Source organism: Equus asinus, chromosome 13, assembly GCF_041296235.1.
Source record: "Equus asinus isolate D_3611 breed Donkey chromosome 13, EquAss-T2T_v2, whole genome shotgun sequence".
NCBI lineage: Eukaryota > Metazoa > Chordata > Mammalia > Perissodactyla > Equidae > Equus > Equus asinus.
The window spans coordinates 3,053,783-3,081,716 of record NC_091802.1 but is presented as its reverse complement, the minus strand read 5'-3'; the positions used below and the strand labels follow the sequence as shown (position 1 = coordinate 3,081,716).

Sequence of the window (27,934 nt, the reverse complement as noted above, 5' to 3'; positions counted from 1 at the left end):
AAACATATGGAGATTTATTTTTCTTTCATCATAAGAAATCCAAAGGACCTTGGTTTAGCTGCCCGGTAATGCTTGTCAGGGACTAAGGCTCTATCTTCCCAATTTGCCATCATCTTCCTGACATTTTGTCCCTCTTAACTCATGGCTGCAAGATGGCTGCTGTACTCCAACCATCACATTGATGCTCCAGACAGGATAAAAGAGGGAGAAGGACATGGTGCTACATCTGTCCCCTATCATCACAAGAGCAAACACCTTCCTGGTAGCCGCCAGCAGATAGGCACTTACGTCTCCTTAGAACTGTGTCACGAGGCCACCTCCTGCTGCAAAGGAGGCTCAGATGGGCACATAGCTGCCCCCAAATCAGGGTTGGTTAGGAAGGAAGAAGTGAGGAACATATTGAGTAGGTGGCCTACAGGTAAAAGGGGCAAAGCCAGGTCTACTGGGCTAGAGGGCAGGTGGGAAGCTCCTAGTGCCCGAGCCCAGATAGGCCTCTTCTAGGGGACCCTGAGGGCTGGCAGCCTGGGGGGGCTAGGTTCCCCACTCAAGGTCCACAGTCTCCCCAGTACAACCACCTTTCTCGTCTCTCCCAGCTCTGGGAACTCCCGTGCTCTTTCCAAAAGGTGGCGGGCACCGAGGCCCTGCTCAGCCCAGAGCCCAGTGTCTCCAGATGACAAGCAGGAGGGCCGGGGGTGGGGTGGGGGGGGGGGCAAGGCCAGGGCTGGCCGGCAGCTTCAGCCTGCCCCTCCCACCTCCACCCAGCACTGCCAAGCCCAACAGGCCACATGTCACACCACGACGCCCGTGCACACTGGCGGTCACCAGTGTTCACATGTGCACACTGTCACATGTGAAACAGGACATGCTCATATCCACACAGGGACGCACGAGATACAGGGACCCTGCTCTGCACACACACACGGAGATGCAGGGGCACACACAGACAACCCTCCTACATACACATTTACATTCACACTCAGATGTGCACAAGAACTCACAGAGGCTTGCATAGGCACACACACAGGGGCATACGTGTGTACACAGGAACAATACACACACGGGGACACACACGAACTGTTAGGACATACACTCTGGGAACACACGTGGGGACTTGCACATACATGCAAACACACACACACATCTTCCTTCTGTGGCGCTTCCCCTTGGTCTGCTTTTACCTGAGCACACAGAGCGGCCAGGATAAGCTGCCTCTGTTCCTGTAAATCATGAGGAAAATAGGAAGGGCAATTTCCACCTGAAAGTGCCTTACACGTGGAGACCAGGGGGGCAATGCTGATCCCACAGGGACACAGGCCTGCCAAGCGTGGCGGGGCTTGTAAACTCCCAGAGTCAGGGAGCTGGGAGGGGGCGCAGGCGGCTGCTCCCTGTGCCCAACAAGCAGGCGGTGTGGCTTGAGGCAGCGCACACCTGCCCACAGGGCACAGGCCATGGCAGAGTGGGATCCCAGTCCAGCCAGGGGCATTTGCATGCCAGCCCCCTGCAGGAAGGGACTGCCCCCGAGGCCAGCCTGGAACTGAGCGTGGCTGGTGGAGGGAGAGCAGGAAGCCTGTAGGGACGTCACCGTCCCTGAGGCCTGGGTGGTGGGCTGAATTCATGACCAGCTTGGGGCCATTTGTGGTTTCTCAGCACCCCTCTCCTTGCCCCTGCTTCCACTATTCGGCACACCCAGGCCAACCACGCACCTGGGTGGGGTGTGGAGGGTGGTCTCATCTGTCACAGTGCCTGGAGCTCCACTGTTGGTGCTGCAGTCCCCCATGGTCCCAAGAGAACCCAGGAGCTGGGTAGGCACACAGGCTGACACTGCCCGTCCCAGAGCGCTCCCAAGGCCTGCCTGTGCTTGTCCTGGGTGAAGGATGGAGAGTCGTATCTGCTCTGCCCTTGGACGTCCCAGGACTTCCAGGGAGACTGACACAAACGAATGTCATCAGGGAGTCAACCTCGTAGCCGTATGCCTCTCCCGGCTCCCCCGCTGCTCCCGTGCCTTCTCTGGAAGCATCGAGAGACACGGCCATGGCTCCGTCCTCTCCTCACTCTGCTCCTCCCTGAGCTCAGCACGACCATGTCCGACCCTGCTCCAGCCCAGCCCTCTCCTCTGAGCTCCAAATCCAACACCCAGTGCTCCCCAGACATCTCCCTGAGGATTCCCACAAGCCCTCCAATTCCTGTGGCCAGTACCACGCTCGCCAACCCCCCGCCCCAGGTGCCTCCTCTCAGCAAATGGCACCTCCTTCCAGGCCAGGCAGCTGGGGGTCACCTGCGACCCCGCGCTCGCCCTCGCCCTCACCCCTGATCTACCACTCCAATCTACTTGGGCGTCCAGAGCAGGCCCAAATCCAGAGCTTTAGCCACTCGCCCAACAAGACTGAGTGCCTACTACGCACTCGGCACTGTTCCAGGTGCTGGGGATTAGACAGTGAGAGAGACAGATACAAATCCCTGCCCTGGAGGAGCTTAGAGTTCGGTTGAGAGAGAGCAATAAAATAAGTCAACTCGATTACACAGCGTCTTAGAAGGTGAGAGGCACCATGCAGAAAAAGAGAGCAGGCGATTGAGGTGGAAAGTGCTGATGGGGGAGGTGGTTATAATTTTAAATAGAATGGTCAGAGAAGGCCAGATAGAGATGGTGACATCAGAGTAAGGATTTGAAGGAGGAGAGGGAGTGAGCCCTGTGGAGATGTGAGGGAAAAGCATCAGGCAGAGGGAACAGCAAGTGCAAAGGCCCTGAGGCATGGGTATGCATGGCATGTGTGAGGAAGCTATAGCCGGAGCAGAGTGACTAGGGGAGACAGGGTTGGAGAAGCACCATTTTTACTGCTAGCTGCCTAGTTTCAGCTACGATCATTTCTCACCAGGACTATTGCAGTCGCCTCCTGCTGTCCTCTTGGCATCTTCTCTTGCTTCTATAACCTGTTCCCTGCACAGCACCCAGAGGGATCCTTCAAATAACATGGATTGGGGCCGTCCCGGTGGCCCAGCAGTTAAGTTCGCACGTTCCACTTCTCGGTGGCCTGCGGTTCGCCTGTTCGGATCCCGGGTGTGGACATGGCACTGCTTGGCAAAAGCCATGCTGTGGTAGGCGTCCCACCTATAAAGTAGAGGAAGATGGCATGGATGTTAGCTCAGGGCCAGTCTTCCTCAGCAAAAAAAAAAGAGGAGGATTGGCAGTAGTTAGCTCAGGGCTAATCTTCCTCAAAAAAAAAAAAAAACGGATCAGATGGTGTCTCTGCAATAACTTCCCCATCCCACGGGAGAGAGTCATTACCTGCATGGCCCTGCTCACCAAGGATGGAAGGGAGATGGAGGAGGTGGCAGTCGGTGAAGGGACCAGCTTCTCTGAGGCCTGAGGCCAAGTTCAGTGTGTGGTGGTGACTCCGGCTCATCTGGTTTCCTGTGAGACCATCCCTCTCGCCTCTCTGTGACCAGGCCCCTACCCAGTTTCCCTCAGATCTTCTGGAAAAGGCTGGAGGAAATGGCTGAGGGGCATCTGCAGGTCCTGGGTCGGCGTGGGTGGAGGCTGGGAGGGGTGGTAGGGTCCTGCTTGGAACACCCCAGGAGGAGGGAACGGCCATGGGGAAGACTCCCTCCCAGCGGCCGGGTGAGCCCTGTCTGAGTGGCGAGCCTGTGGGGGCAGTCGTGGACCTCTGCCTTCTCTCTCCTGGCACCTACAGGTAGGCTGCCGGGTAAAACACAGGATGCCCAGTTAAGTTTGAATTTCAGATAGACAACGGATCATTCTTTAGTTATGGAGGTCCCAAATATTGCATGCACCCTGTATTTTCATTTCCTAATATGACAACCCTACCCAGATGGCCACACCCGCCTCCTCACTGGCCACCCAACTTTGTCCCGGCCCCTGTGGTCTCTTCCCCATACGGTGGCCAGAGAGATTCTGTTGACACCCAGGTCACTTCACCTACCTCCTCAGCTCAAAACCCTCCCGCCACTCTGAGGCCCTGGGTTATCTGGGCCTGGTGAGCTCTCCAGCCCCATCCCCTAACCGCAGTGGTGTGCTGGTAAAGTGGCTCTCTGAAAAAAAAGATTTATAAAAAATCGAGAGCCCTGATGTTAGCATTTGCCAGTTTCCATGGTGTAAACATTCCCCTTATGGCTGATTTCAAGCTACCAACGTGATGCCACTGAAGGCAGAGCTGTACACAGTTCTCTCTTATGAGTCAGTGCAAGCCAGTGTGAGCCGACTCCAGTCTGCCTCTCTGTTCCCCAAGCGTTGTCCACCTCAGGGCCTTTGCACTTCCTGTGCTCTGCGTCTGCAAGTAGTCACTCCCAGATCTATGCATGACTCAAGCCTTCACTTCTTGTGGGACTTTGTTCAAAGTCTCCTCGTCAGAGAGGCCTTCCTTCTGCACCCATCCGCATAACACTTGCCCCATCACTCTTCAGCCATTTATGCTGCTTTATTTTTTTCTTCATAGCGCTTACAATTGTCTTAAATTATTCTGAACATCTGTTTACTCGTTTGTGTCCCCCACCAGAAAGTGAACTCCACGAGGGCAGGAGCTGTGTCTGTCTTGTCTTCAGCGTCACCCCAAGCAACTGGGAGAGTGTCTGGTACACAGCAGGTGCCCAGTAAATACCTGAGTGAGTGGTAACTCTAGGCTCAGGAAGGTGGCTCTCACGACCTTGATGGTCATTTTTTATGCTTCAGTGGGCCGATTCAAGACATCTGCAAGAGTCCCATCCAAGTGCTCATTCCTTCTACCCCCATCTCCCACTGAGGCCACTCCTCCTGCAGGAGCCAGCCAGATACAGACACAGGCTCTAGTCCAGCTCCACTCCCACTTTGCTGTGCAACCTTGGTGAGGCACTCTCCATCTCTGAGCCTGGTGGTTCTGTCTCCTGTGAGGTAGCCATTAACTTCCACCTCCTGAACTATTGTGGGGACCACATAGCTGACTAGAGGGAGAGCACTTGCAATCTACAGGCCCTAGAATGTACCACCAGGAACCCCACCCACCCACCCACCCCACCATTTCTCAGAGGGGAAAAAACTTTGTAACTATTAGAAAGAAACATCTAGAACTGCCAAAAGTACTTACAATCAGCTACATATGGTGTAAAAACATAACGCATGGTTCTGTTTATTCTTCAACAGCATTTTTAAAAAATCACCAATTTTGATCAGGTAGAAAAGAAAACTGAGGAAGTCACTTTGACGATGCAATCTCCACTTAGAGAGATTCTCCTTGACTACTGCGTGGAGACAGTTACATGGCTTTATCTTATCTGGGACACTTTTTTAAAAATCCTCCTTCTGCTGTCTCTTTTCCCAGCCTTGGTGACTTTAGTCCATTAAAAATGATGTCACCCTGAATTCTCCTAGTTCTCAGCAGTCTCTCTTCTCAGGAAGCCTGGTCTGCCGCTCCTGGACCGCTGCCTCCCTTCCCTTCCCCCTCTGTCTCTCCCCTGGTCTGTAATTCCTGAGAGCCTGGGATGCAGTGGTGTCTCAGAGGAAGGAACCATCTGTCCAGGACCATGGAGAGCGACCGGCACGGCCACCCCCTCCCACAAGCTAGTCAGGCCACGCCTATGCCGCCGCAGGACCCAAAGTTGAGGGATTACCTATCAACAGCCGCAAGTGGTCTTTCTGTGACCTACATAGTGTCACCTAAAAACTCACCCAACATGGCAAAATTAGGAGATCTCAAGGAAACATGGAGATTTCCTAGCTGTTCGTTAAGCAGCAGAAGTTCAGGCACGTGTGGACCCAAATGCCTACAACCAGGGCTGCTCTTCTGCTGGGGTGTCAACCAGGGCTGCTCTTCTGCTGGGGTGTCAACCAGGGCTGCTCTTCTGCTGGCATGCGGCCGTCAGGCCCATTGGCAGGCATCCATGCCAACTGGTTGGGCATACATTTTGATCAATTGGACATCTTATCAGCTTGGTTGGTGCCCATGCCATATGAGTTATTCAGATTTTAAATACCACCCCATCCTCAACAGCTGCCTGGGGCTGAGCATGCCCCATTATTCCCTTGATTATTTCTATGCCTGAACTGCTGTGTTTTCTTAAAGCAGAGAAGTACTTCTAGTAGCTATATCTTTCAACAGAGGAGGAAAACAAAAGCTAGATGTGGAGACATGTTTGCTAAGATTGACAGAAGCATGGTTCTTCATGGAAGGGAAGAAGTGGCTAACTCAACACTCATTCTAACTGCCTTTTCCCTTGCTGTCCTATCCTACGGAGCCTGGGAAGAAAAATGCCCAAGGTCCCCGACTCCTTTGCAGCTGGAAGTGTCCCCATGACTCATTTCTGGCTAACGGGGTGTGTAGGAAAGTCCCCATGCAATCAGTGGTTTGTGTAGGATGCCTGGTCCTACACAAAGTCTTGCCAGGAACCCCCATGGCTTCTGCCCCCTTCCTCTGCCTAGAATATGGTGCTATACTTGGCATGACTCAGCCATCTTGTGGTCATGAGGACAAAAACCACATGCTAAGAAGGTAGAACAATAAGACAGAAGGACCCTGGGTCCCTGTTGGCATAAGTGAGCCACACTGTCAGTTCTGGACTGTCTTGATGTTTGAGACAAATGATCCCTATGTATTTAAGGCCTTGTCAAGTTTTCTGTTACATGCAGCCTAACTGCCATGCCATGTGCCCAGTGAGTGACCTCCTGGCATGCCTCACTCATCCGCCTGGCTTTCACTGACATTGAGTTTGTATCCACTGGATTAATGATGAGTAGCTTTTAAAGACCTACAGTGTTTTCCAGAATTTGGCCAGCAATTCAACTTGTCTGTCTACAAGCAAGCTGGACTCCAATCACATCATCATCTTCACTGTGGAGACCGTTGCTGCCACTTACTGAGCCCTGCTAGGTAGAGGTTTTATGACCCCCATTTTCCTGGAAACTGAGACTCAAACAAGTTAAGCGCTCAGCCTGAGGTCAGTCACACAGCTAGCGAGGGGCAGAGTCTGTGCTGGAACCCAGGCTGCCTGACTCACTTCTCTACCGCTCCCTCTGCTGGTTACCTCCTGGAAGAAGCTGCTCCAGGCACTTCCTCCCTCGAGCTTCAGGGGTACAGAGAGCAGGCCCCGCCCCCGAGGCAGGTTTGGAGAGGCCAGGGATTCCCCTAGCCCTACAAATGATTTAACAGGAGAATGAGATAGTCCAGGCAATGCCCTTCTCTTACTAAGGTAGATCTTGAGGCCCAGAGCAAGGCGATGACTTGCCCAGGGTGACACAGCAAGTTGGAGATACGCTGGAGATGGGAACGGAGGGCCCTGCACCCTATCTGGAGCTGTGCGTCAGACACAGACCTGGTTATTCTGTTGTACTGCTGGAGGCCGGGGTCCCTGACTCTTCTCTCCTTCCCCGAGTCTAGAGCCTCCCTCCAGCTGGAACCTGAGGGCTCAGCCTGGCCCATAAGGCTCCGGGGCCCCTCAAAGTGTCTCCCAAAGACCTCCACTCACTTCTTCAGTCACTCACACAGTCATTCGACAAGCATTTACTGAGTGACTCCAATGCGCCCGCCCTCCATGGGTGCTCAGGGAGCTCTGATGTGGTTGGGGAGACCGAGTCAGACCACAGCCTCTTCATGGTAGGGCTGTGACTGAGGGGCCCAGAGAGAACCCCTGGACCAACATGGGGGTCAGAAAACAGGCAGCTTGGAGGGGAGGGACATCTGTCTGGATTTTGACGTTCAATAAGAAGATTTTAGGCAGAGAAGGTGGAAGGGATCTCCCAAATGTGAAGGAACAGCACGTGCAAAGACAACGTGATGCACTGAAGCCACTGAACTGTACTCGTAAGAAGGGCTGGTTTTCGGTCCTGTGAATTCACCCTCAATAAAAAGTAAATCCATACAATTTTTAAGAAGGTGGTGTGTGTGCAGGCACCCAGTACTGTGAGGCTGAGGAGCAGGTGGAGGTGGGCCAGCAGCAGCAGGGGCCAGAGGGACCCGACAGGCCACAAAGGGCCTCGGCTTTGTGTCACTTGTAAAATTCAGCCATGGGCCTGGCCTGTGTCGCAGTCCACAGAGAATGTCAGGCGTTCCTGGCGTGGCCTCCCCGGGATTGCTGAGAGGCTGAGCCGGGAAGAAAGATCCATGAGGGCTGTGAGAGAAGCCATCTGGAGACCTGGAGTCACAGAGACCCCGGGTCCATCTGCTTCCAACGCCCTGTGACCTTGCCAAGTCCCTTCCTCACTTCTCTAAGCCTTGACAGCCCTGGGAAAGGACCTGGCACCAGGGCTCCTGGGGAGGGGCTGGGAGGAGCCCTGCAGTAGGGGCTGCAGAGCCTCACGGGGGTGGAGCGAGGGACGGTGGGAGGACTCCTGTTGCAGTTGGCCGCTCCGCCCCTCCTCTCAGACGGGAGGCGGGGCAGGGCCAGAGCCCCTGCCTGTCTGAGCAGGAGGGCCAGGGTCTGTGGGCAGGACGCCGGCCCCTACCTCGGCAGCTTCCTCTTCCCCAGGCCGGTTCCCCTTTGCCCAGTGACGTGGGCCTTATGGGGCGGTAGGGAGGGCGCATGGAGAGGTTAAATTTCCTGGGCTGACAAGGCAGCGGCCAGACCCAGTGGTGTGAGACCCAGGGTCCCTCTCCCAATGCTGCCGCTGCTGCTGCCGCTGCTGTTCGGTGAGGAGCAGAGGGGAAGGGAGGGAGCTGTTGCAGAGCGGGGCGCCCATCCCTTGAGGGTTGAGTCCAGGTCTCTTAAAGCTGGTAACCCAGACTTGGGTTCGAGCAACAGGAACCTGGGCGCAGGGGACAGGCAGCGGGGATGTCTAGTCTGCAGAGAGGAGCTCCATGTGGACGGGGACTGACCTTTGAAGATCCAGAGGGTAGAACAAGATTTACAGGGCAGGGCAGCTAAAGGAGGCCCAGTTGCCTTAGTGATAAGTGAGTTCCCTATCTTGACAGAAAAGCAAGCGGAGCTGGACACCCACATATAATGAGCTTCTGGGCAGGAAGGGGAGGAAATCTTCCCAGGGGGTGGATTATAGGGGAATGAGAAGAGGAGATCAAAGACGACTCCACAAAGGTGGGCTTTGAAGGCTGAATAGGAGTTCTCTAGGTGGAGAAGGCAAGGTATGATACACTAGGTAGAGAGAAAGCATGTGCAATCCTGGAGGCATAAAGAAGCATGAGTATACCAAGAGCTACCTTTAATAAGAATAGCTAAAAACGTATCGAGCTTCAGTCCATTCTGAGTATCTGACATATATTATCATATCTAATTTTCACAATGCCTTCCTGGGCATGACAAGGAAACGGGCACTCTGAGAGGTTCAAGAGCTCTCTCCAGGCCATGCTGGACTCCACTGCCAGTGGCTTGGTTTCAAGCTGGAGGGTGAGCAGTGGGAGCTGGGGCTGCAGGTTAGTAGGGCCCTGGGTGGAAAGATGGGGGTCAGATAGGACAGAGATGAATGGCAGGATCCCAGGCCCCAGAGCTGGTGCCTCAATCTCCGGCGGTGCAGGGCCCATGCCAGCGGAGGCCTACAGCAGGAAGGGCCCAGCCACATGGCCTTGGCAGGCAAGCATCTTCCTGGACACCAGGTACCGCTGCGAGGGAGCCCTCATCTCCCCAGAGTGGGTGCTCACAGGCGCCAGCTGCTTTGGCAGGTAGATGCAGGGGCCAGGGCGAGGGGTGGAGAGGGGCTCCGGGAGAGAGGCCCCCAGACTCACCACCTCCGGCTCTCCACAGCTGGCCTTCGTCCCTCTTCAGCGTGACCCTGGGCCCAAATCGGCTGGCACTGGATGCTTGCGAGAGCACGTCCAGCGTGGAGGAGCTGCTCCTGTCCCCAGGAGGGCCCGAGGGCTCTGGGCCTGGTGGCCTGGCCCTGGCCCGGCTGGAAAGGCCACCATCTCTCAGCAGTGCAGTGCAGCCTGTCTCTCTGGCCACTGGCCCCCAGCCTTCCCCCTGGCCGAAGCTCTGCTGGGCCCAGGGGTTTGATCTTGATTTTGGTAAGGATGGGAGCAGATCCCTGGGATGGCTGAGGGCAGCTGGGGACGCTGGACTGGGCAAGGCAGACATGACAGCCAGGGTGGAGCTGAGACCCTGCAGAGGAAGTAATCCCCAGAGTCCCTGAGCCCCAGAGAGCCACCAAGCCCTGGCCAGCTGCCTGGTGAGCACCATGGGCAGGGCAGAGGGCGGGCACTGACACCTTGCTGTGCCTGAGTCAGCTTCCAGCCCCAGCAGCTCAATGGCTGGCACTGGGCACTCTCCCTGCCCCCTCCAGGACTGCAGTGTGTCCCAGATCTCAGTAGGCTTGAAGCTTCCTTGAGAGGACCTTGAGAGTCTAACGGAGGATGGAGCTGTACTAAGAGGGAGCTGGGGGTGGGGAGTGTCAGGGAGGACTGGAGCCCCAGGAGGGGGTTGGGGGTGCGGGGGTTGCGGGGGAGACTTGAGGCTTTGAGGCAGGGAGGGAAGCCTTGCAGTATGTTAATAACCAGCAGGGCAGGACTGGTGCAAACCTGCAGTATGTGGGTCTCGGCTAAGGGTATGCCCCCTCCCCCACCCCGCCCCACATGCAGATCCCTACATCCCACCGAAAGAGCTGCACAGTGTCCCGCTGAAACCGCTGGATGTCAGCTCCTGCAAAGATGCCTTTCGCCTCCAACCTGACTGTCCCGACCTGAAGGTCAGCCTGCCCAAGGGCTCCCAGTGCACCAGGCTCCCCTACAGCTACTCCAAACTGGTGGTAAGGATTTCAGCCCTGCCCCGGGCAGGCATCGAGACGCACCCTCCCCCACAGTCCTTCCTAATGCCACTAAACCTGGGAGAGCTGGGCCTGGTCACCCTCCCACCCGCCTGGGGTCTCTCATCCCACAACACCCAGAGAACTGGCCTAGCTGCAGCCCTGATGGCCACCCCAGAGTTTCCAGGCTGCTGGGGAGACTCCCCCTTTAGGTCCTGTTTGAATGTGGGGCAGCCTTTGACACAGCCAGGTTTTAAACTACTGGGTGCCCCCTGGTTATTTGATAATTGCAAGCATTTTGTTGAAAACTGACTTTGGTGTAATACTGAGCCTCAAAAGCCACAAGGAGGAAAGAGTTGGGCGAGGTGGTAGAATTTGTGGGAGGAAGCGTTTTAACCGGAAAGAGAGCCTGTGAGGGGTGAGGAGGGGGTATGACCGAGTCCCTGGGGAGGTGGACAACCCTGCCAGAACTGCGTTATGTCGCACTTGGGCTCCCACCCATTCGGCCTCCCCAGCCTCTGCCTCGCCCGTCAGTGGTGTGAACCCTGGCTGCACAGTGCCCTCCCCTAATCAGGCATCTCTGCTCACCTCCGGTGGTGTCCAGGCTGGCTGTGACCCCGCCTTCTCTCTCCTGCACAGGTGTCTGATGGGGCCCCCCTGGTCTGTTCCCAGGGCAGAAACTGGTTGCTGCAGGGTGTGATGACCTGGAGTCCCTGCTTGGGGACCCGCCTCCCTGAAGTCTACATGCCTGTGTATCCCTTCCGTTCCTGGATCAGAGAGAAGGTCTCTAACGCCACCTTCTACACCTTGGCTAAGAAGTGCCCTCTGATCTTGCCCAAGACCAGGAAGAGGAGGCAGTGAGCCTCTGGAGTCCTGGGTTTGAATCCTGGCTCAGTTACTCACCTGCTGCTGTGACTGAGTCCCAGTCACCTCCCCTCTCTGAGTCTGCTTCCCTTTTTGTGTAGTGAAGGTATATTCAATCATTCACTCACTCAACAAGCCGTTACCACTGCTTACGATGCGCCAGGCAACCAGGACTCCAGATCAGCGCGGCCCCTGTGCTCATGGAGGCTAGATATGGCAATAATAAATACGCAAATACGAACCGTGGCGAGTGCTAAGAGGAACCAGATCCACGTGTTAATAGAAGCCGTGACCTACTGCGGCGGCCAGGGAGTGTCATTTGAAGTGTCCTGACAGAGCCGTGGGCTCTGTCACTCTTCCCGCGACGGCTGGGTGACTAGGAGACCAGCGCTGCCCCTCCCTGAGCCTCAGTTTCCCGCTTCACTTTGAGGAGCGGCGGCTTGAACGTCAGGATTCTTTGGTCCCGCCCAAGTTTGTTCATTACACTTTCTCGGGGACGAGGGTCTCAAAGGCCACAAGGGAGCATACCCTTGACCCGACGCACAGCGCTGCTCCCGCAGACGCCGCAGAGCCGCGCGCCCAGGCCTCCGCGCTCCCAGCCCGGCCCGCGGGCCCCCGCCGCGCCCTCCCGCCGGCGCCACAGCGGCCTCTCGCGGCGGACAGCTGTCGGTGCCGCCGCGCTTCGGGGCGGAGCAGGGCGGAGTCCGGGAGCACGCACTCCCGCGGGCGTAACCGGATCGGGCGGGGCCGCGTTCTCCACGATGGGCCCACGGCCGAGCCCGGGCCTCGCGCGGACAGGGCCCGGCGTCCCCGAGAGGCGTGGGAGCACGGGGCTCCGCCCGCCCGCAGGCCGCCGCGACTGCGCCTGCGCACCCCCTCTCGCACGCACGCGCCTTCGCTGAGGCCCCCCCCCCCCCCCCCCCCCCCGCCGCGTGCAGGAAACGTGTCCCGCGCGGCGCGCCGTCTGTTTCCAGGGCAGCGGGCGCCTCTTAGCAACGCGCGCGCAGCCGGGTCTCCTCCCAGTCCCCAGCCTGCCATGGCGGCCGCGGGTCCCAGCGTCTTCCTGCTCATGGTCAACGGACAGGTGGAGAGCGCCCAGGTGAGTGGCCTGGACCCCGCCGGGGCCCGTCCTGCACCTCCGGGCTGCTGCGTGGCCCCCGAGAGACGCGTCATTCCCCCGAGCCTCTCTCCCTGGGTTAGGCCGGGGAGGGGACCAGCATTTGCGAGGCTTGGCGCGAGGTGGCTGGGAATCCTTATCCCGGATGTGCGGGTGTGGAACAGACCTCGAGAGTCTCAGCTAGTACCGAGGCCACACTCAGCCAAGCCCGTGGCTCCTGGCTCGGATTGTGTCTGCTTTGTTGAGCCACGGCCAGGAGCCCAACGCGGGTGTAGCGGGAGGCTTGGCCGGCGCTCAGGGCCTGATCCTCAGTGCTTGAGCCCCCGGCGCAGGGAGTGCCCCGCACTCAACTTTCGGGTCCTTGAATTTGGGTTAGAATGACTTGGTTAATGTGATCCAAGGACGGTGGTGGCCTGGAATGATCCAGGGAGGGTGTGTCTGTCAGATGGACTCCTCTCCATCACCCTACACTTTATAAGAACCATTATATATATGTAAAATATTTAAGACATATGGCACGTAAAATATACGCCAAACTCCATGCTCAGCACTGCTCATGCAATCCTCACAGCCCTGTGAAGTAGGTGTTACTGGCATCCCCAACTGACAAATGGGAAAAAGCTGGGATTTGAAACCTGGTCTGTCTGACGTCAAAGCTTTGCTAGACTGCCTTTCCAGGCTGTTGGAGATGGTGTTTATTATTATTATCGTTGTTGTTATTGTTATTATATTATTCTGAGAACTAACTGAAATGGTTTAGGTAAAGCTCTGCCAGGGCCTGGTGTCTCCTGCTTTCCTGTTTCCTCAGGGATGCTGCCCCACGCTCCCACTCTGTCTGCCTCCCCTTTGGCCTAGTGCCCAAGACCGGCTCCCCCTCGTCTGTTCTGTCCCATTAGGGGCCCTGAGCTGGGCTTCGTCTTGGTGTCTTCTCTCAGCACCCACCTCACCCCTCCTTTCCTCCCGATGCTCTAGGCCCCTCCCTGTCTTTAGGTTTTCAGCTCCAGCCGTGCGTATCCTATGTCCTGATAGCACACTGGGTTCTCAGACCTTTCACTCAGCACCCTTCCGTTAGACCTCTGTGCCCACCCCTGGGCCAGGCGCTGGGGACCCAGAAACGTATCACCTGTTCCTTGTTCTCAGTCTAATGGGGTTGACGGAAATAAATGCAGGCAGTCAATACTTTGATGGAGGGAAGTACGAGGGCCTGAAGGAGCCAGGAGGTGGCCCTTAAGACAGCCTGGAAGTCAGGGGCAGGCTCCCTGAAGGGTAAGTTTTGAAAGACGAGCAAGAGTTTGTCAGATGGAGGCATGGGAAGGGCGTGTCAGACAGAAGGCAGAGCCTGAGCAAAGGCCCAGGGGCAGTAGCAGCCGTGGATTCTCCCTTGGACTCCCACATCTCGGGCCCCAGCCCCGCCGCTGCACTCCGTGTCCACATCCCCAGCTGTCTCATCAACCCCACCCGAGGGGCCATGTTCAGAATTCCTATCAGCTCACCACCATGTTGGCCTCAGCATGAGTCCCCGTGAACAGAACCCGTGTGTGCTTGTTTTCCAGTTTCCTGAGTACGATGATCTCTACTGCAAGTACTGTTTCGTGTATGGCCAGGACTGGGCCCCCACGGCGGTAAGCTGGCCTGTTGGGCCTCCCTAACTCACAGCCTGCGTGACTGTTGGGGTTTCTGAAGGTGGCCATCACACCCCTTCCCTCCCAGTTCACAACCAGTTGAGAGGTAGTTTGGGGGGTTGTAGATGTGAGTTTATTCCTGGTAAAGCAGGAGCAGAGAATGCAGCCGCCGGTGGGCTCCCTGACCCCTCTCCCAAGGCCGTGCTCACTCACATACCCTATCCTGAGAGCTTGCACGTGGCAGCAAAGAGGAGTGTGTGGACAGCGCAGGCAGGCAGGCCCCAGAGAGCCAGCCTGGAGGTGGCTGAGCTGCAGACACTCTGGGCCAGTCCTTTTATTGTTTGGCCTCTCCTGAGCCCATGGGGAGGACTCTGGAGCTCTCCTTCCAGGACTTCCCCAGGAACAGTCTGTCCCTCCCAGGAGAGGGCCTCTGATGGCAGCTTTGGCCTGCACCACACTTTACTGTCTGAAGAGCACTTGTTTAATCCTCACAGCAGTTGAGGAAATGGAGGCTCGACTTATTTAAACTCTCTGAGCCTTTTTCATCCTCTGGGTGCTGGGGATGCAGAGTTGACTGGGGAGCAGTGGCCGAGGCAGGGAGAGCGTCACCACTTAGAGTCTGCAGGTGAGAGCAGACGGCAGCGTGGACAGGGCGCAGAAGTGGGGGTGGTGAGAGGTGCTTGCATTTCAAGTGTATTTTGAAGATGGAACCAACAGGTTTTACTGCTGGACAGATGTGGGATATGAGAGAAAGAGGAGGTAAGAATAACGCCAAGCTTTGTAGCCTGAGCACTTGGAAGCGGAGTTGCCATTCAATGGGAAGACTGTGGATAGAGCTGATTTGGGAGAACTCTCCAGAGCCGAGCCTGGCGTGTGTTCCCACTAGAATCTGAATGAAGATGCACGGTCAGCAGTGGGGATGGGGCCATGCTGATCTGGAGTTCAGGCTGGAGGCGAGGACCAGGCTGGAGACACATGCTTGGGAATCATGCACACAGACCACATCGAAAACCCTGAGACTACTGAGATGCCACGTGCAGGTAGATGAGTGTCCAGAGACCGAGCACAGGACACAGCAGACTAAGGAGGAACTGGCAAGAGTGATGGAGGGGGAGCCAGCCGTGAGGAGGAAGAACCCAAAGACCTGAGGAGTCCTGGAAACCGAGTGGAGGAAGTGTGACAGGAAGTGGTCAGATGCTGCTGGTGGGCCACGTAAAATGAGGACAGAGAAGTGACCTAGATATGACAATGCTGAGGTCACTGGTGTTACTTGCCGAAAATTCTCTGGTGGAGCGGGGGCCAGTAGTCAGGTTGGAGTGGGTTCATGAAAGAAGAGCAGAGAAGGAGTTGGAGCCGGGGAGCATCGACAGCTCTTTGAAGATTTGCTGTAAACGGGAACAGAGAGTGGGTTGATGGGTGGAGGAAGAAGTAGTCGAGAGAGTCCTGTCTTGTGATCGAGAAGACAGCATACACACATCTGCCGATGGAGCGATCTGGGGAAGATTGGTGATGGAGGAGAGGGCACCGATGTGCTGGAGGCGTTCCTTTCAGTCAGGCGAGGGGACGAGACCTCGTGCACAGGTACAGGGTGGCTCTTGAGGTTGTCACGCTCTAATGAACTGAAACGGTAGAAGACCTAGGAGCTGCTCCATTCTCTCTTAGTTCCCTTTATGTGAAAGTTAGTGTCTTGGCAGAAGAAAGTGAAGAAAATAGCCCTGCCAGCTGCTGCCCAGGTAAGGGGAGGGGTGTGGCAGCCTGGAACTTGGACGCTAGCTGTCGCTGTCATTGTCCTTACAGGGTCTGGAAGAGGGCATCTCACAGATCACATGCAAGAGCCAAGACGTGCGGCGAGCACTGGTGTGGAACTTCCCCATCGACATCACCTTTAAAAGCACCAACCCCTACGGCTGTGAGTCCGCAGGGGCCCTGCAGGGAGGGGAGGTGCCCCAGGCAGTCTTGGCCTCACCCTGCCCACCACCGTCTGCACTCAGACCTTCCCTGCCGGTCACCTGGGCCCTGCACCAGCCTTGTCATGCGTTTTCTTGCCACCTGGCCGTTTCCCCTGCTTCCTCCTCCCCATGCAGTTCATCCGCACGCTGTGCACGTGCCCTTTGGGAAGTTCAGCGTGACCGAGGTGAGGCCTCAGCCTGAAGCCTTGGACAGCTCCGTGCCTGTGAAGGGCAGAGCCTGGTGTCCAGGGCTGCGCAGTCTGGCTGGAGAGCTGACCCTCACGTCTCTCAACTTCCCGTCATGTGTTGTGCTCCAGCCAAACCCAAACCACCTGCGTCTCCTTTGCAAGGCCCTCAAGTCCCCTTTTCTGAGCTGTGGTTCGTGCTCGTCCCTCCGCCTGGGATACTCTTCCCACACCCCACCACTGCCCTCCTTCCCAAAGCCTCCCTTGCTTCAGTAGTTACTTTCTACTTTGTCTGGTGGTGGTGGTTCGCTCTTGCTTAATGGACGCCTATTGTGTGCAAAGCCTGGAGTCGGCTCCAGAGGGCTAGGAATACTCTCCCTATGTGGCTTGTCCAAGCTTCCTAATCCTTTCTGGTGGATAGATTTCTCTCTATTTCTTTTCCCATATTGGGAAACTGAGACTCCACAAAGTGACATCCTTTGCCTTCAGCTTTACCTCTAGGAGCCGAACAAGGATTTGATTTCAGGACCGTCTCATTTCACAGTCCGGGCCTGTCTGCTGTGCGTGGCCAGGGCCCAGGCTTACCGGGTGCAAAGGGTCTAGAGCAGGGGCTGCCTGGTGGTCCTCCTGGGCAGGGACTGCTGTCCTAGTGTCCTCATCCATGAGTAAGAAACTTGCGTGGGCTTCCTGGAATGGGGCACTAGGTAATAGACCAACCTCCTCCTGCTGAGCACAGCTAGGACAGGCAAGTAAAACATTAAAAAGCAAAACCAACAAACAACTGCTTGAAAGTATCAGAGAGCTAGCACAGTAGTGGAGATTTACCAGGTCAAGATCCAGGAGAAGAACAGAAGTGCAGAGACGTCGCCCTACTCACATCTCCCCTAGGGGTATCTGCCCATTCCAGCAGAGGTGACCGAGAGCTGATGATGACTTCTGACAGCCTCTCTGGGCTGGGGGCACAAGAGTCAGGAAAATCCCGGCAGCTTGGGCCAAGACCTTACAGAGCGGTGCCCTGGGAGGGAGGGAGAGAGGGAAGGAGAGCAGCCCTGCTCATTCCAGACCTTGAACGTGGTTGCAGAACTCCCGGACAAAATGTTTGCAAACTGAATCTAGCAGGATACGAGAAGATTCTACATCATGAGCGTGAGCCAATACAAAGCTTCTGTCACATCCAAAATCACCCAGTGTGATTCACCACATTCAAAAGAAGAAAAGTCATGGTCCTCCCCGTAAATGAAGAAAAAGTGATAAGATTCAACATCCATTCCTGGTAAAGACTTAGCAGACTAAGGAAGGAAACATTCTTAATCTGATAAAAGCTATCTATAAAAAACTTAGAACAAACATCACTTTTTTTAGTGAAATATTGAAAGACTTAGATCAGGATGCTTGTTATCACCACCAACATTATACAAATAAAAGAATTAGAAAGGAGGAAGAAAAGTGTCATTATAGGGGCCGGCCCTGTGGCCAAGTGGCTAAGTTCACACTCTTCACTTCATCAGCCCAGGGTTTGACTGGTTCGGATCCTCGGCGCGGACATGGCACCGCTCATCAAGCCATGCTGAGGCGGCGTCCCACATAGCACCACCAGAAGGACCTACAACTGGAATGTACAACTATGTACTGGGGGGCTTTGAGGAGAAGGAGGAAAAATAGAAGATTGACTACAGATATTAGCTCAGGTGCCAACCTTTAAAAAAAGTCATTATCCACTGATGACATACTTGTGTATGTAGAATTTCCAAAATAACCTACAGATAAATTATTAGAATTAATAAATTGACATGAATGCTAGATATAAGATCAATATAAAAAAAATCAGTTGTTGGGGCCGGCACAGTGGCGCAGCAGTTAAGTGCGCACATTCCACTTCAGCAGCCTGGGGTTCACCAGTTCGGATCCCAGGTGCGGATCTGGCACCACTTGGCAAGCCATGCTGGGGTAGGCGTCCCACGTATAAAGTAGAGGAAGATGGACATGGATGTTAGCTCAGGGCCAGTCTTCCTCAGCAAAAAGAGGAGGATTAGCAGCAGATGTTAGCTCAGGGCTAATCGTCCTCAAAAAAAAAAAAATCAGTTGCTTTTTGTGTAAAAATAAATATGTATGCTGTTCTATATGAAAAGCAAAATATTTTAAAATAATTTATAATTATATCGAAATATAACTTATTCTACCAGATATGAAACTTTAATTATAAAGCACAATAACTAAGACAGTGTAGTTTGGCACAAGGATAGATGAACAGATCCATAGAGGCCCCAAGACAGACCTAAGCCCTGTGGATGATGGATTCATGAGCAAGGAGCACTATAGAGCAGGAGGGGAGAGAGTTTGATGGACCGAGAGTCTGTGCTGGGACAATTGGACATGCGTGCGAAAAAGTGAAACCCGATTCCTGCTTCGTGTTGTGCATTCACGAAAGTCCACCCCAGGGGTCTATAAATGTAAGTGTGAAAAGCAAAATAGTAAAGCCTCAGGAAGATAGCCTGGGAGACTAGAGCTGAGCTCTCAGGGTAAGGGAAGAACTTTTAAAAGGACTCCTTACAGGAGAAGATCCATAGATTTGACTATGCTAAGATTAAGGGCTTCTGTTCTTCAAAAGACATCATTAAGAGTGAAAAGACAAGCCACAAAATTCATTCACATACTACAGATCAATGAGAAGAAGACCATCCAGTAGGAAAATGGGCACAAGATTGAGCAGGCATTTCACAAGAGGACATCCAGGTGACCAAGAAATGGGCCAAGGCCTCAACTTCAGTAAGAACAATTCGAATTAAGGACAATACAAGTTAAAGCTAAGGCGAGCTGCCAGTACTCACTCACCAGAGTAGCTCACATTGGAAGGATTGAGAACACCAAGCTTTGAGGAGGGTGCAGAGCAGTGGGGACTCAGATGGCACTCTGGAGGGAGTGGGGGCGTCCGACCCCTGTGGAAAACTGTGTTCTTTTAAGACTGAACATATGCATACCCTGGGCGCTTCCCTTCTGGGATATGTGCCCAACAGAAACGTGTGCACATGTGCACCGAGAGCTTGTACAAGAGTGGCAGAGTGCTTGTGGCCTTGCATCCGTGAGAGCCCCAAGGAGAAACAACCCGTGTGTCCATCAGCACTGGAGCGAGCCGAGTCGTGGGCCACGCAGAGGAGGGTGTCGTCCAGCACTGAGAAGAAGCAGACCCCAGTGCGTGAGACGATTTGGATGAACTCACGAAGATGACGTTGAACTAAAGCAGCCAGATGGGGGCAGAGGGGCCGAGGGGCACACATGTCTGGGGACGTAAAAACCAGACTGTTGGTGGTGAACTCGATGCCGTCTATACAGAAACTGAAATAGAATCATGTACACCTGAAGTTACACAATGTTATCAGCCAGTGTGACCTCAATAAAACAATTTCTTTTAAAACAATTGAAAAAGCAGCCGGATACAAAAATATTTGTACTCTGTGATTCCATTTATACAAAGTTCAAAACAGTGGTAGAACCAAGTGCCGTGTTGGGGATGCATTCTTTGGTGGTGAAACCCTAGAAAATAAGTGGCTTCCTAAAATTCAGAGTAGCGGTTACCTTTGGGGGTAGTGATGGAAAGGGCTATTCCAGGTGGCTCAGAGATGAGAAGACTGAGGGGCAGAGAGGGGAGGTAATTGCCTTAGGCCAGCGCTAGTGGCCACAGGATCAGAGCCTGATAGGCCGGCTCCTGGGGCTTCCCTGGGCCTCCCTGCCTCACCTGTCACCTGGGCAATGATTCATCCCCTGAATATGCTGGCGGAGGTGAAATTACCTAATATGCCTCAATGTCAACAGCGAACAGGTGGAATTGTTAATATTTTAAAGGGAGGTGCATGGAAGCCCTTTGCTTTCTGACCTCTCCCACAGACACCCCAAAACCAGCTCCTCTCTGGCCCTTGAGCCCGTGTGGTCTGTCCGCCTCCATCAGAACGGAAGCTCCCAAGAGCGAGACCTTTGCTCAGCGTGCAGCTGGGTCCCCGAGCCGTGAACAAGGCCTCCTGAGGCACTTCCTGTGTTTGTCGAAAGACTGAATTGGGCAGCATCCGAGCTTGTGACTTCTGGGCATCCAGACTGAGCAAGGGGCCAGGCCAGCAGATTCTGGCTCCCCCAGCCACCTCGCCACCTCCCTGGGTCCTGGGTTGGCAGAAATGCTTGGTGCAGCAGTGCCAGGCACATGTCTACTCTCGCCCTTCATCACACCCACGCCCCTGGCACCTTGAGTGTCGTCCTCCTTGCTCTCTGCCCAGCACCTTACCCTTGTGCTGTTTCCTCATGTGCTGACCCCTGCCTTGTCCTTCCCAAGGGCCGCAGATTGTGCTCAGCGTGTACGGGCCAGACGTGTTCGGGAACGACGTGATTCGAGGCTACGGGGTGGCGCATGTGCCTCTCTCGCCCGGCAGGTGGGTCCTCACTCTGAGCTCGGCCATGCTGGCCCAGGGACCTGGGCACCTTCAGCAGAGTTTTTCTGGGGACAGACTTCACCTCTAGGCTGGGAATGTCCTGGGTCCCCAGAGGGACTGAGCTGGCTTGGGGGTGGGAGTGTAGCCCATATCTGGGAGGAGACCCAAGCGGGTGAGGCTAATGCTGCTGTCCGAGCACGAGGTGGGGTGGGAGGGAGTGTCGGAGGGCCCGGCAGGGAACACGGGGGCATCCTGAGAGGGGCTGGGTCTAGCTACAGATGGTTCCCGGCAGTTATGGTCTGGAGTTCAGATGCTCGTTCCTTCCTTCCTTCCCTCCCTCAGTGTCCTGTGAGCCCCCACCGATGCCCCTTCTGGGCCTGGCTCTGCTGGCATCAGAGGACACGTCTGTGTCAGACACACGTGTGATCACATGGGCCCTGCCCTCAGAAGCCCCCAAGTAGTAGACATGGATGGAGAGACGTGATTCTCTTTTGTGGAGCACAGCGACAGGGTATAGACGCACAGTGTTCCAGGGCACAGAGGAGGGCCAGGGTTAGCTGGCCTTAAAAGTTGAGGAGTTTGTCTAGAGAAGGTGGAGGGAGAAGGAGGAACAGCAGGTGTGCTGAGTGCTCTGTGAGTTACTGTGGAAAGAAAAAGTGCCAGATGCCGGGGGGAGCCTGGACAGGAGGGAGGGACCAGGGCAGCGAGGGGCAGGACCCCAGGCTCTGAGGAGGGGACAGGACCAGGGCAGGTGACCACAGTCCTGGGAATTGTCAGGGGCTTCCTGGAGGAGGGGCATCCAAATGGGGCCTGGAAGATAGCAGAGATCTTGGACATTTGAAGAAGCGCGGGGGCCGTCTGAGGTGCATGGTGTAAGCTGGGACCCCAAGCTTGGTTTCTGTAACCCTCAGCATTCTCCCGACTCTTTAAAAGAGACAAGACTCTCACGGGACTCTGAGCTCTGCGAGGCTGGGCCCAGGCCCGCTGTGTCCACGGTGCTCTCCTGGCACTAGTGCCCGGCCTGGCCCCGCGGGCACGGTCAGCGCAGGCTGCACTGGTTGGCCTCGGCACTGACTTGGCGCTGCCAGATCCGTGAGAGCTTCTGCTTGCTGGAGGCTCAGAAAGCTCCCTCACTTTTCTGTTACTCAGCACGTCTGTCTGTGAAAACATTTGTTTCAGGCACAAAAGGACCATCCCCATGTTTGTCCCAGAATCTACATCTAAACTGCAAAAGTTTACAAGGTGAGTTTTCCACACGTCACCCCGGCCCCTCCTCCTGACACGTGGTGGGAGTGGTGGGAGGCATGTCACGTCCACCCCTCATTTGTGCCAAGCAACCTCTCCAGATCTTCAAGCTGCTCCGTCTTTTGGGGACAAATGGAAACGAACAAATGGGTCCTGTGGGGTTGCTGAGGGTCACTGGCCCCCTTCGGCCACTGTCCCAGCAGCATAAGGCCATGCAGTTTTACTCTGTGCCCTGTTAGAAGTCAGTCAGACAGAGCAGAGAAAAACTTGTCAGATGGGAAAGTGCTCATAACATAATGTGACATTACAAAGGTGTGATAGGAGAGCGTACAGCAATAACAACCAAACACCCTAAAACAGCAATAATCCTAATAGGTACCTTCTGTCAGTCAGTTGCTAAATGCCTTCACGTGTGGAAGCCTCTGCAAGGAGGTGACGCCTGAGCAGAGACCAGAGCGGAGGAAGGGGCCAGCGTGGGAGGTCTGGAAGGAGACGTTCCCGGCACAGGGAACAGCATGTGCAAGGCCCTGAGGAGAGCGCAGGCTTAGTGTGTTAGGAGCAGCCAGGAGGTGGGTGTGGCTCCTAATTGGTGAGCAAGGGGGAGTGTGGGGAGATGTCAGGGAGGCGGGGGCCGAGACACAGCCTGCGGGGGTGCTTGTGGACAGATGGTGGGGAGACTGGCCCGGAGGCCTCTTGCCCTCTGCCACATCCACGTAGGAGCTGGAGGGCTGGCTGGGCCCTGGCTCACTGACTCAGGCTTGGGGATGGAAGCCCCCGTCAGCTCAGCTCAGCTGCAAGCCCCCCGTGCTCCCCAGCAGGTCAGGCGGGAGTGGGCCTGGGTGAGGGGGAGATGGAGGACCACCTGGGTTCCCGGGAAGCCGCTGGTGAGCAGTCCCTTGCAGGCCTGGCCAGCATCAGGGTGACACTTGGCCAGAGGCCTGCTGGGTGGAGCAACAGCGTCGGGCCCGAGCCAGAGAAGTGTCACTGAGCTGTGGAGGCTGGGGAGGGGACAATTTGAGTGCCCGTTGCCCCTAGAAGCTCTAGGAGGCCACCATGATGGAAAGGGGCTTATTAGCCAGATGCCCTGGGCCAGTGTAAGCTGGAGGTGACAACACCCGCCACACGAGGCTGTCAGGAAAGTGGGGAAGGAGGGCAGTGGCCATCAGCGGGTCCAGGGCAGGTTAAGGGCTTTGCGAGTCCACACGGCCGTCGTGGCCAGGGCAGTCATGCAGCCGCACATCCCGCGGCTCCGAGGGGAGAGTTTGGGCCTCGCCACGCGATCTCACTGAGGAGAGGGTCCATTGCTGGAAAAGTTTGACTTCAGCTTGCCGAGCAGCCAAGGTTTTTGCCGATGCCTGGGGACAGCCGCTCGGTGCAGGGGCCGTCTCCAGCCCTCTGGAGGGGCTCTCAACTGCCAGGCGACCTGTGCTTGGGTTACGGAAACTGGGGAAAGGTCCGATTAGTGAAGACAGTTTGATCGACAAAATCTTCCCAGAATGGGTTTGTGGAGGCCACTGAGTGACTAGCTCCGGCAGCCCCCTTCGCTCCCCCAGAGACCCTGTGGCTCTGATCCGATCCGTCCCTCCCTCGCTCCCTGGCACCCTCCACAGCTCCCTTCTCTGCTCTCTCCCACTGCCTCCCAGCCCTCCTCCTTCAGCCTACGTACGTGGCCTGCCCATTTCCACTCTCAGCTCCTGTGTTAGTTTCTCATGGCTACTGTAACAAATTACCACAAATTCGAGGGCTTAAAACAACGGAAGTTCATTTCCTCATAGTTCTGAAGGCCAGAGTCCAAAACCAGCATCAGGCCGAAATCAAGGTGTGCCCCGAGGCTCTGGGGGCCAATCGTCCCGCCCCTGCCAGCTTCGGGTGGCTGCAGCCTTTCTTGGCTCGGCATCACTTCCGTCCCTGCATCTGGTCACATTGCCTCTCCCGCCTGTACCAGATCTCCCTGGGCCTCTCATAAGGACACTTGTGATGGCACTTCGGGCCCACCTGGATAATCCTGGATAATCTTCCCATGTTAAGATCGTTAACATCTGCAAGGATCCTTTTTCCAAATAAGGTCACATTCGCAGGTTCTAGGGACTGGGACCTGCTGTCGTCGGGGCCGTTGTTCAGCCTACAACAGCACCTCCGAGCTAGTCTTCACATAGCAACACAAAGGGTTTTTTGAAAATACAACTTCAGAAACTCCTCAGGCTCATCTCTGCATTTAGGGTTACCTTCAACTGGAAGGCCACGGGGCCCCAAGTTCTCTGGCCCTGCTGACCTATGCCCTCCTGCCACCCACCTCCCCTGCCTTGCTTCCTCCAGCCCCTGGCTCCTCCCCTGCCTGGGCCCCTGCCTGGAGCACTGCCCTGAACAGCCTGCCTCTTGCCTCCCACCCGCCGACCTCAGAGAGAAATGCAGTGGCCCTGGTAGCTCCCTGTGTTTGCACCTGGGGTGTGCCAGGCTCACAGTGGCTGGTTCCTGTGGCTTGCTCCTCGCAGCGGCCTGTGAAGTGGGTGCTGCTAGAGCCACGCTCCTCAGATGGAGAACTGAGGTGCCGAGAGGTGGTGATGCCCATCCAGCCCCGGCTGGAACCTGGGTTCCCCGTTTCCCCTCCCTGTCCCTGTCCTCAGGGCGGGGCCTCCGGGAGCCTCCTACAAACAGACCTGCTTCCCTCCCAGCGCCCAGTGGCCCCAGAAGGCGCCCTGCCCTGGGCAGCACCGGGTGGCGCCGCCTCCCTCAGGGCGTTGGGCCCAGGGGAGACTCACCCAGCCGCGGCCGGCTCCCTGCCCGTCAGGCGATGAGGGCGGCCTCTCCTGGACCGCTGGAGCTGCGCCGCAGGGCGCCAGCTTTTACAGGAACGCAGGGACCTCCAGCGGCGCGGGGCCCCGCCCCTTCCACATGGGAGGCCACAAGGCCTTCTTGGCACCCCTCTCTGCCCAGGTGGTCACATTGTTGGCCCAGGAGGTGGCTCCGGGACAAAGCCCGTGTCTGCCTGGCCCACCCAGCCGGGAATAGTGCACGAGTTTGTTTCCGGCTCGAGTGGGTGTGTCGGAGGCGAGGCTGCTGCTCCAGAAGGAGCTGCCCCGGTGCCCTGGGGCCTGGAGCCCGGAGGCCGTGGGCGCATCCTGCTCCACTGCTTCCTAACCATGGCCTTGGGTGAGTCACTGGACTCCTCTCCGCCTCTGTAAGGCGGGGATGCACAGAGCAAGGCTGCTGTGAGGGAAGGCAGACAGCAGGGGTCAGGGCACCTCCCCGGGGTGACGAGTTGGATGGCGGTGTCTCTCCCTGCAGATGCGTGCACCTCTGCAGGTGCATTGCAGAGTGAAAACCATAAATAGTACGGTTAATGTTTTGTGTGGCCGTGGACGGAGTGCCTTCACCTGGGAGCCCCATGAGGTAGGCACCATTATTATCCCCATCACAGTTGAGAACACTGGGGTTCAGAGACGGGAAGTGACTTGTCCTGGATCCCACACTATTAAGAGGAAAGTGGAGAGCCCAGATCTGGCCCTCTGCCACACCAAGGATGCTTGCTGAACTCTGGGATGGGGCCTCCCTCCCAGGGAGGAGGGGAGGTCACACTGTCCCCAGGTCCCACTCCCCTCGCCGACCTCAGCTGCTGTCACCTTCCTTGGATTTCCACCTGGTTCAAGCCATACCCTCACGCCACCCCAGCCCGAAATCTCCCTCAGCTTTCATTCTCAGTGAATCAAACCCGTGGTTGACCACCATGGGAAAGCTTGGTATCCTGCCGAGGAGGAGTGGGCTGCGGAGCACCACAGGTCTGGAGAAGCCACCCCCGGGCCTCCGTGGAGCCCAGCAGCACCGCACCCAGCCTCCCCTTGCAGAAAGCAGAGGGCCTGGGTGTGGGAAGGCTGCCCAGGGCCTGGCCCTGCTGGAGGGGTAGGAGGAGGGCTGCTGGCTTCCGAAGCGAGGAGAGAGCCCGGGTCCAGGGTCTGAGGGACACCCAGGCTGGGGCCGTGCTCATCCAGTGTTCTCCTGTCTTCCCAGCTGGTTCATGGGACGGCGGCCTGAGTACACAGACCCCAAGGTGGTGGCACAGGGTGAAGGCCGGGAAGGTAAAGCTTGATCCCCCCACTCCCATAGGCAGGTTGGGGCCTAGGAGGGACTATGTGGGCCCCAAGGAAATGGGGTGGATGCCAGGGATCTGCCAGGCACGTAGGCATTGATCCTGCAGGAGCAGGGCCCAGGAGTTTCCCAGAGCGCCTCCCAGATGTGGGCCTGGTTGGAGGGTTTGCCTTGTCTGTCTGTCCCTGCTGCAGCCCCTTCACCTCCCAGTGAGGTTACAGGCCGGGTGCTGTCCCCATTTTACAGGAGAGAACACAGGCTGAGAGATTCCCAGAGCAGCCTGGGTCTCTCTCTGCCCCAGCCTGACTGACACTGCCCTTCTGTCCCCAGTGACCCGTGTCCGCTCCCAGGGCTTTGTCACTCTCCTCTTCAACGTGGTGACCAAGGACATGAGGAAGCTGGGCTACGACACTGGGCCTCCGGACACACATGGCATTTTGGGGCCCAGCCCCCCTCAGGGCCTTCCCGGGTGAGGGCCCTTCCACCACCCGCTGTGCAGGCCGAGCAGCTCTCCGAGAATGCAGGGCTGTCCTTCCGCTGAGTGTCTGCCTGAAGTGCGGCCGGCGGGGAGGGGGACCTTATACAATAAAGAGTTACCTCTTCACAGAGCTGGCCCAGCCGCCGCCTCTCCCCTTAGCAGCCCCTCCGTGGAGCAGGCCTCCAGGCCGGCCTCCAGCCCTTCCTGAGCTGGGCCAGGACCTGCCCTCCTCCCCGCACTGCCCAGGGCATGGAAGACGGCCCACTAGGAAGGCCAACTAGGACGTGAGCCTTGGCCCCATGCTGGCTCTGCCCCTTGGGGCTGTGTGGCTTTTTCTGCACCTCAACAAGCTCATCCCTAAAACAAGCGCATCGTCTGCCATGGAGGCTTCGGGACTTCTGCTGGACCTGCTGAACCAGGGCCGCCTGCTTGGTGCCTGGCACGCGTGGCAGCCGTGCTCCATGACTGCCAGCCTCCCCTGGCAAGGAGAGAAGCCTGTGAGTGGGAGCTGGATGGAGAGGCCCCCAGCCAGCACTCTGCGCCCAACACTGCACCCAGAGTGGGGCTGCAGACCCCCGACATGGGAAGCTGCTGGGATTCCACTTCCGTCAAGTCACAGCAGGAGGGGGAGCCCCGCGGCCTGCGCCCTGTGCCCCGGGAGCCCAGCCCTCAGCACAGCTGTGCTGGAGGCTCCCTCCCACCCTGCCCTCAGCCTGAGGCTGGGCCGGGCAGAAGCAGCGTGAGTGTGTGTGTGTGTGTACCCCCTCCCCCTCCCTGGCCTTCACACGCCCTGGGCAGGATTTCAGGGAGCCCCGCCCCCCAGCCTGGAGGTCACCAGCCTGGCCACTGCACACTGCCCTGGCTGTGGTTTACACTTGCCCTTAGAGACCACACGGACTGCCCTGCTGTGCCCTTGTCTCACTTGGTCATCTCGGCACCCGAAGCGTGTGCCGCCTGCGGCACTCCAGCCCTGCCCCCAGCTTTGTGCCCTGGTGCTCCAAAGGCTTGACAGCCTGTCTTTTCCTCCAGCTATTTTGGCAAGATCACTGTCCACGTGGATGATCCTTCCCACGACTTGGCCTCTTCTCCAGCCTTCTCCCCTGCCCTATGCCCCTCAACAGCTGCCCGTTCCCATGGTCAGAGCCTGCTTCTCGTTACCAATGACACCGTCGCCTGGAGAATGCGCATCCAAGCACCGTCTCCCAGACAGCCCCCTCCCTGTGTGGTCCCCGCTTCCACCGTCCTCCATTCCGTCCAGTTCCTCCAAGCCACCGACACACCCCTCTGTGCGGACTGTCGCCCCTTCC

The 27,934-nt window shown here is 56.6% G+C and overlaps 2 protein-coding genes and 1 long non-coding RNA gene across 7 annotated transcripts; 2 read left to right on the top strand and 1 right to left on the bottom strand.

Moving 5' to 3' along the window:
- Positions 1-12,150, bottom strand: LOC123276442 (uncharacterized). Of its 2 annotated transcripts, XR_011493544.1 has the most exons (5): positions 11,776-12,114; positions 3,302-3,694; positions 2,871-3,106; positions 1,704-1,863; positions 1-1,217 (listed from the first exon to the last, which is right to left on the bottom strand). It is a non-coding gene; the product is annotated as an uncharacterized lncRNA (long non-coding RNA). The 2 variants fall into 2 exon arrangements; XR_011493543.1 differs by lacking the exons at positions 1-1,217; positions 1,704-1,863; positions 2,871-3,106; positions 3,302-3,694 and adding exons at positions 9,220-9,359; positions 9,657-10,029 and having other exon boundaries at positions 11,776-12,150.
- On the top strand, positions 8,344-11,787 carry LOC123276441 (serine protease 33-like). 4 transcript variants are annotated; one of them, XM_070482283.1, is made up of 5 exons: positions 8,344-8,609; positions 9,449-9,593; positions 9,676-9,935; positions 10,506-10,672; positions 11,309-11,787. In XM_070482283.1, exons 1-5 carry the CDS (start codon positions 8,579-8,581, stop codon positions 11,528-11,530), a joined length of 825 nt encoding a protein of 274 aa, XP_070338384.1. In that variant the 5' UTR covers positions 8,344-8,578; the 3' UTR covers positions 11,531-11,787. The 4 variants fall into 4 exon arrangements, with proteins under 4 accessions (XP_070338384.1, XP_070338383.1, XP_070338382.1 ...); XM_070482282.1 differs by lacking the exon at positions 11,309-11,787 and having other exon boundaries at positions 10,506-11,117; XM_070482281.1 differs by lacking the exon at positions 8,344-8,609 and having other exon boundaries at positions 9,280-9,593; positions 11,309-11,773.
- On the top strand, positions 12,139-26,757 carry B9D1 (B9 domain containing 1). Its single transcript, XM_014851678.3, has 7 exons — positions 12,139-12,632; positions 14,204-14,272; positions 16,070-16,181; positions 20,725-20,821; positions 22,001-22,063; positions 26,072-26,139; positions 26,480-26,757. The coding sequence occupies exons 1-7, from the start codon at positions 12,570-12,572 to the stop codon at positions 26,620-26,622; spliced, it is 615 nt and encodes a 204-aa protein (XP_014707164.2). The 5' UTR covers positions 12,139-12,569; the 3' UTR covers positions 26,623-26,757.
- Positions 26,758-27,934: the final 1,177 nt, after the last annotated feature.